Source organism: Pyrus communis, chromosome 4 (assembly GCF_041283825.1).
Source record: "Pyrus communis isolate YQ-2024b chromosome 4, ASM4128382v1, whole genome shotgun sequence".
NCBI lineage: Eukaryota > Viridiplantae > Streptophyta > Magnoliopsida > Rosales > Rosaceae > Pyrus > Pyrus communis.
In genome coordinates this window covers 1,545,586-1,553,549 of record NC_142568.1, presented here as the reverse complement: position 1 = coordinate 1,553,549, position 7,964 = coordinate 1,545,586, and the positions used below count along the sequence as shown (strand labels likewise).

General features: G+C 41.5%; 1 protein-coding gene across 2 annotated transcripts; it reads right to left on the bottom strand.

Moving 5' to 3' along the window:
* Positions 1-3,625: 3,625 nt before the first annotated feature.
* Positions 3,626-7,647, bottom strand: LOC137723675 (uncharacterized). Of its 2 annotated transcripts, none has more exons than XM_068462873.2 (7): positions 6,908-7,647; positions 6,641-6,737; positions 5,641-6,521; positions 5,359-5,461; positions 4,474-5,246; positions 4,100-4,198; positions 3,626-3,979 (listed from the first exon to the last, which is right to left on the bottom strand). In XM_068462873.2, the coding sequence occupies exons 1-7, from the start codon at positions 7,496-7,498 to the stop codon at positions 3,899-3,901; spliced, it is 2,625 nt and encodes an 874-aa protein (XP_068318974.2). In that variant the 5' UTR covers positions 7,499-7,647; the 3' UTR covers positions 3,626-3,898. The 2 variants fall into 2 exon arrangements, with proteins under 2 accessions (XP_068318974.2, XP_088548324.1); XM_088692198.1 differs by having other exon boundaries at positions 3,626-3,970; positions 6,908-7,577.
* Between the last annotated feature and the right edge of the window lie 317 nt (positions 7,648-7,964).

The following is a 7,964-nucleotide window of genomic DNA, read 5'->3' as shown; positions in this document are numbered from 1 at the left end:
CCTTTCTCCTCTTAAATATCCCAGGCTATGAACTGATTTTGGGTGTTGAATGGCTTGAGTCACTCGGGTATATCGGGTGGCATTTCAGAAACAAAACAATGTTTTTCACAGTGAATGACATAACCTATACCCTACAAGGCCTCATTATAGCCCAACCCACATTACACCCATGCAACCTAGCCCAATTTCACCCTCACTATTCCCCACCCCCACTTACTGCCAATTCTCCCACCAACAACTCTCAATTTTCCCCACCGCCCACATCTCCTCCTGTCAATTTTACGACCCCACCAAAGTCTTGTCATACAGACACCATGATTACCACACCACACCTTTTTCCCACCGACACCACCTTTAACTCCACCAATATCCATCCCGCAATACTATCATTGTTATCCCAATACTCCCACCTTTTCACCATTCCTCTCAGACTTCCACCTCAGCGTCAAGTCAACCATAAAATACCTCTGCTTCCCAATACTCAACCCGTCAACGTACGCCCATATTGTTACCCACACTCTCAGAAAGCCGAAATTGAAAGACAAGTGCAGAAACTTCTCAACTCCGGAGTCATTCGCAATAGCAACAGTCCATTTTCTTCCCCAGTTCTTTTGGTAAAAAAGAAAGACGAATCTTGGCGACTCTGTATTGATTATAGAGCCCTCAATGCTGCCACCATCAAGGATCGCTTTCCAATTCCTGTTGTAGATGAGTTGCTAGATGAGTCACATGGTGCATCCATTTTTTCAAAACTTAACCTACGATCAGGCTACCACCAGATACGCATGTGCACTGAAGACATTGCTAAAACGGCCTTTCGTACACACGATGGTCACTTCGAATTTCTGCCTTTTGGTCTATCAAATGCCCCTTCTACTTTTCAAGTTCTCATGAATTCAATATTCTGTCCGTACTTACGTAAATTTGTCTTAGTATTTTTTGACGATATACTTGTGTATAGCCCTTCTTTGCATACTCACCTATCCCATTTGGAGCTAGTTTTCCAAGTTTTCTCCACACACAGTTTGAACGTAAAACTCAGCAAGTGCTTATTCGCTCAAGACAAAATTGAGTATTTGGGACACACCATATCAGGCCAAGGTGTTTCGACGGATTCGTCAGAAATTCAGGCAATCATTGATTGGCCTCAGTCGACTTCTATCAAAGGCCTGCGGGGATTTTTAGGATTGATTGGTTACTACCGCAAGTTTGTCCATCATTATGGGTTGACAAGAAAGCCCTTGACCTTTATGTTGCAGCAGGGCAATTTCAAGTGGACAGATGAATCCATTGCTGCCTTCAAGAAACTCAAACAAGCCTTGGCCTCCACCCCAGTTCTTGCTCTTCTCGATTTCACCAAGACATTTGTGGTGAAACTGACGCTTCCGGCATTGGCATAGGGGCAGTGTTGTGCCTGGAAGGCCATCCAGTTGCTTACCTCAGTAAGGCTTTATCGGGACGAAATCTTGCTCTCTCCACTTACGACAAAGAGCTGTTAGCCATTGTCTTTGTCGTCCACCATTGGAGACCATATTTTCTAGGCCAACATTTCCGCATCATCACAGACCACCAACCAATCAAGTACTTTCTTGAGCAACGTATTACTACTCCCCAACAACAAAAATGGCTCGTAAAACTTTTGGGCTATAACTATTCGGTGGAATACAGACCGGGGTCTCAAAATTGTGCTTTAGATGCTCTATCATGCAAAGTCAAACTACAGCCACTTATGGGAATTTCATCTCCACTATTTGAAAGCGTACCAGCCTTCCAACAATACTACTCCATGGACCCATCTATTAAGGATATATGGTTAGCCTTGTTGCAATCTCCAGCTACTACAATTTGTGGGTTTTCCATCGTGAATGGTGTACTCCACTATAAGCACAAAATATTCGTCCTATCCATTTCACCATGGCATCCCAAAATATTAGAAGAATTCCATTCTTCTTTACAGGGACCTATTATCGTGTTAAACACAGTTTTCTTTGGCCGGGAATCAGACGAGATGTGAAAACATTTGTTGCCCACTGCACCGAATGTCAGCGCCAAAATCATGAAACAATACATCCCCCTGGCCTCTTGCAACCATTGCCCATTCCAACCGGCATTTGGCAAGACATTGCCCTTGATTTTGTTGAAGGTTTACCCTCATCAAATGGATACACAGTAATCTTAGTCGTCGTGGATCGCTTAACCAAATATGGTCACTTCATAGCCATCAAGCATCCATACACTTCAGCTTCCGTTGCAGAGACTTTCATCAAGGAAATTTTTCGTCTACACGGAATGCCTAAGTCCATAGTGTCAGACCGGGATCCCACATTCATCAGTAACTTCTGGAAGGAATTTTTAAAACACCAAGGTAGCTCACTTTGCCATAGCTCAGCATACTACCCTCAATCAGATGGTCAATCGAAAGTTCTCAATCGCACCTTGGAACATTACCTCCACTGTTTCTCCACCGATAAACCCAACAAGTGGTCCAATCTTCTTCCTTGGGCTGAGTGGTGGTACAACACCACTCTTTAATCCGCCATCAAAATGTCCCCATTCCAAGCTTTATATGGGTACCTTCCTCCATCCATTCATACTTACTTACCCAGCACCACGGTGGTACAATCTGTGGATGCAGCGTTACAGGACCGGGATAGGTTGCTTCGCATCTTACGGGTTAACTTACAACTTGCTCAGAACCAAATGAAAAAAATCTACGACAAAGGTAGAATATAGCGTGAATTCCAGGTAGGTGATTGGGTCTACCTCAAACTGCAACCATATCGCCAACAATTTGTTGCTTCTCGCCAATCCAACAAACTTACACCCAAGTTCTACGGTCCATTCCAAATCCAAGAATGTATTGGCTCGGTGGCATTCAGACTTGCCCTCCCACCTACTTCAAAGATACATCCAGTCTTCCATGTGTCCTTACTCAAGAAAAAGGTTGGTGATTCTACTCCACCAAACCCAGTCCTTCCGCCCCTCGACTCTACTAGACTTCTCCATTGGCAACCTGAAAATATCCTCGACTGAGGCATATTCAGGAGGAAGAACACTGCAGTTACCAAAGGGCTCATCAAATGGATAAGCTTGCCCACCTGGGAAGTTGCAGACGACATCATTGCTCGTTATCCTGATTTTCAGACCTGAGGATAGGCCTGTTCTTAAGCGCGCTCGCGGGGGAGGGGGGTGTGGTGAGTTGTTAGGACCTCACTGTGTGGGCCTAGGAACCATCTCTTGTTTAGCCCATGCGTGCCTTGTTTTGCTCAAAGCCCAGCCTGTGGGTGCTAGGGTTTCCCCTTTCAGATGAATATAAATAACTTAGTGTACTCTGTAAAGGGCATGAATGAAATGTACTTCCTTTTCCCTTAACTCTTTTCCCTTCCTTTCTCCTTTTAAATTCTGCAATATTCTGTCAATTTCTTGCTTTCTACTGTTGGGAACCGATTGGGCGTACCAATGGTAAACTTGGGATCAGAGAGCAAACCCCGCCAAGGCTTGCACACGCACTTCAAACCCTAAGCCTTGATTCTCTATGTTATTCAGTATGGGAGAGCCTCTAGCTCACTCTGTGGTGCGACGGACGGAATTGTATTCTTCTCTTGATTTCAATGATACAATCGACTTTCTACCACTGCATGAGGTTCATTCCCCACAAAGTATCTCAACATTCAAATAACTCAAATTCACACAACAGAAGTTTTACAGAAATCTGAATCTATAACAATGTCGTCCCGAGATACAAGATTGATACAGGTTCTCGTGCATTTAGAAACATCGTGGATGTCAATCCAACCAAATCCTCCTGCAAATACGAACGGTTCCCATAATCCAACCTAATCTAACCTAGCCACAAAGAATGCAATTCTTTGTTTACTCTCTTTCTCGTGATCTGACACTAGCTGCTTGAAAACTTTTCTTTCGGAATGACTTTTTCTTCAACGTAATTTGCAAATGTGACACTTGGTTCCTGAAAGCACTGCAAGAAATAAGTTTAGGTAAGGCTTAATACCGAGTAACTAAACTTGGGATAAACAAATAACAGAAGAACACCATTAAAGCTAGAAATACTTTCTTATGGAGTATGTTGGACACTTACTGTGACTCTGGAGTGAATGTTGAGATCATAATTCATTTCACCGAGGCGGTTTCTTGCAATGCCTTCCGCTTCAGATGCTCTCCTGCAAGCTTCTTTAACCTGAAATAAATAAAAAACAAATCATGATTCCAACATCAACAAATTATTTTGTTTATTAGTCTTTCCGAAAGGCATAAATATTTTGCTATGCCGTATGAAAAAGATATTCAAACCATATGGCAATTTTGAGCAGATGTAAATTATAAGTTGTTGAACATAAAGGGACTGCCACATGGAAGCATATATTCTAATTAGTCATAAAAAATGGCATAGCAAGAGCCAAAAAAATGAAATTTTATAACCTCATCTTTGTTTCAAGCTCGAGAAAAACTGACCTCGTTTAAGTTCATGCTGGGATTAGTTGCACTAGCAGCTGTTAATTCTAATATCTTACGTAAATTGGATAGTTCCTTCATCAAATCTAAGGCTACTTCTTCAGCATCTTGCATCTGATTTCTAGAGAACTCAAATGCTCTCTCTGCATGGAGTCTAAACGAAGCACAATTCAAACACGAGCAGAGTCCTCTGCATCCTCGTGGATTTCTTTTAAGGATTCCTTTTCTGGGACCAACTTCATGAACAACTGAAGAAACTGTGGCAGCAATTTCGGATGAGTTCTGAGACAAGCTATTAGCTTGAAGTGGCTTCTCACCATTAGATAATGCTGCTCTTGAACTTGTGCCTTCCTCTTCAGGTTTATAAGATAATGAATCACTTACTGATATTGCACCGTCTTTTATGGAAGTGGCTTCACAAGTACTGGGGCATAACAAAGTGACTGTTTCTTGTTCGGAACTCATTATCTCAGGGCGTGTTTCCAGTTCACTGATTGATATTGCACCGTCTTTCACTGACTGATAAGGTTCATCTTGTAAATCAATTGGCATTTGAGATTCACGGGCGTGCTCTGGAGAAGTTAGATTCTGTCCACCATCGTTAGATGAGCCATTAGCTGTCACTAGTTGTGGTGTCGGTAGAGTACCGGGATCACAAATTTGATGCTTTGATTGAAATTTCAAGCCGTTTGATTTATCCATTGGTGTTTCTTGCTGATTAGGAGTCACTGGTGACAGTTGCTTTTGTTTCAAATCCTTATCAGTATTGGCAGCTGTGAAAAATGATCATAAGAAAGGTTAAGCTTATTTCTACTAGAGGCTCCAAGTTAATACAACTATCTATTCCTTCAAATTATAAAGAAGTGCACAAAGGAAACAAATTACCAGAGTTAGTCTTCTCCATGTCCATAAGAAATGGAAGCAATCTTCTGTAGCTGATTGATCCCGGACTCCTAAACAACTTGAGTCGTGAACATGGATTTAAAACCTATTTTGGAAACAAAAAAATTATATTAGCAGAAGAACAAATAAACATTCAAAAAATCATTGATCAGCCAGCTTTTGCCTAGAACCAGAATGCCTTAGATTAAAAGATATCATACCGGAAAATGATGGCTTTCCAAATGAAATTCAGACTGATATTTAGATCGGTTGATAAATAATTACCAGATTTCTCTTCGGAGTAGATTCATGTCTCTTAATATCAACCGACGGAACATCTCTATGATTGAATGCAGTGGATGGCTTCTCCGAACCTTCATTTGTACTCTGAAGAACATATCCTTCTTCACTAACTCTTTTTACTTCCCCCTTTAGTTTCCCTAAGATCTCAGCATCTGGTGGTGTCATCTGGACATCGTCTTCGTTTGAATCATCTATCTGATTCAAAATGTCTCCGGCATTACCAACTCTCTGCTCATTTAAGTGATTTGGATTTTGGTCCTTACAAAGATAGCCCATGTCATTTTTTCTCATCCCATCATTCTGAAGTCGGTTTATGTTCTGACCAACTTCACTATCCTTGCATGAATAGCAGTCCTCCACAATCGAATGTGAGATGGGATTTATATCTTTCACATTTTGAGCTTCGCCCGGAAACTCATTACCAGCTTTATTGGCAGTCCCCGCATTCTCTACTGGTGCATCACCATCAGCATACACGTCAATTGCATGATCCTTGTTAACTAGAGAGTCCTCCACAGCTGATGAGGAAGAGGGGCTCGGAGAATTTAACTTCTGAACTTTGCAAGAAAATCCCAAATCACAAATTTCAACCTGTTCATCAACAGGTGGCTTTGACCGACACTCCTCAACCACAGTCATAGATGGTGATTCCGAAACAACACTATCATTAGATGTGTCATTCGAAGAAACTTGTACGGTTTCCAGCGGAGCAGAAGAACCATTGGTAGGACACTCCCTGGAAAGTTTTTGCTCATTAAATTGATGCAAGAAACCCGCTTGATTTTCAGAAGCCCACTTACCCTGGAACGGTTTTCCTTCCAAACCTTTATTGAGATTTGGCTGTTGACGAAACTCAAGCATACCTGTACACAGAGTACTATAACACTTAGTTCCCTGAATATATAATTCTCCAGGGGGAAAAATAATCTTAGCATTCGACAAGCTTAACAAAAGTAAAGAAAGGCAAGGGTAAAGCGGTTACAAGAATTTTCTTTCGCCAATTCGTTTAAATAAGGAAGCAATCGTCTATAACTGAATGAGCCGGGAGCTTTGAACACTCTCTGTCGAGGCTTAAGGACCTGACATTACCACAAAGAATAACACAACACAAATCAAACAATGCGTTTCAATGCCTTGTATGACCCATAAATGCTTCAATCCTATCTCAAATTTTATAACCAACAGCTCTAAGCAATATCAAACACTTGATCTTCAAAAAAAATTCAACTAAACTGGTAATCAGACATACCGATTTGGTTTGATAATCGACATTGACACGAAAACTATTTGCCTTCGCATCGGGTGACGACTTCTGGGCACATTGCTGAACGAAGCCACCGATCCCGTTACTGGCCGGGGATTTAAGACTGGCATCATGCAACACAAACCCCATTTCTGAATTCTCAGTCCCTATGCTCTCCGAATCAGCCACATTTGGACCAGAGCGAGAAATACCATATCCAGAACTCTCCAACCCATCATTCTTCGCCGCCTTGGGACCATTTTCTGGTTCATGAGAACCGAATCCAATCCCTAATTTTTGGTGGACGTTCACGTTCTCAGGCGGGTCAGAGGTTGGGGAAAAAACCCGTTTGACGCGGAGATCTTTAATCAGAGTGTTCCGGAGCAAGCTGCCAGTTAAAGATCCTTCCATGATCTGATCTAATGATCTGGGTCTTTTCCGGAGTGGTTCGGAGCTCGGAAGTTTAGAATCGCCGTCACAATTTCTGGCCTGACCGGATCGGTGGGTGTGGAGCTGGATCTGAGATTTGGCGCCGGTGCTGATCCGCATTACAGGTGAAGGCCGCTTCCATTTCATGGAGGTTTGGTTTGCTTCCATGGCCGCTTCAGACTGTAGGAATCAGAGACAGAGAAGAGAAGAGAGTTTAGCGAAGGGGAGATGGAAAAAGAGAAATGGCGGCAAAAAGGTGCGAGAGGATGGTGGATGATGGCGGGAAAGTAAGGGGTTAGGTTATTTTTGGCGGGAATGCGGATCTATGGGATTAAATACGTTTTGATTAAGTTTTAATTACAATTTTTTGAAAATTAAGGATTAGTTTGGTATTGTCGTGTTATTTAAGAAAATTACTTTTGTTGTGGTTTAAGAATAAATAAGATTGTTAAGTGTTTAGTAAACTATTTTTGTAAAACTGTTTTTAATTATAAAAAAAAAAGGCAGTGTTTGATTGTTTGATAAACTTTTATATAAATTGTTTTGAATATGTTAAATGACTAGTAATAATATAATATTTAATGTGATATAATAATTGTTAAAGACAAAATATAAGAACAAAGATTGTAATTTT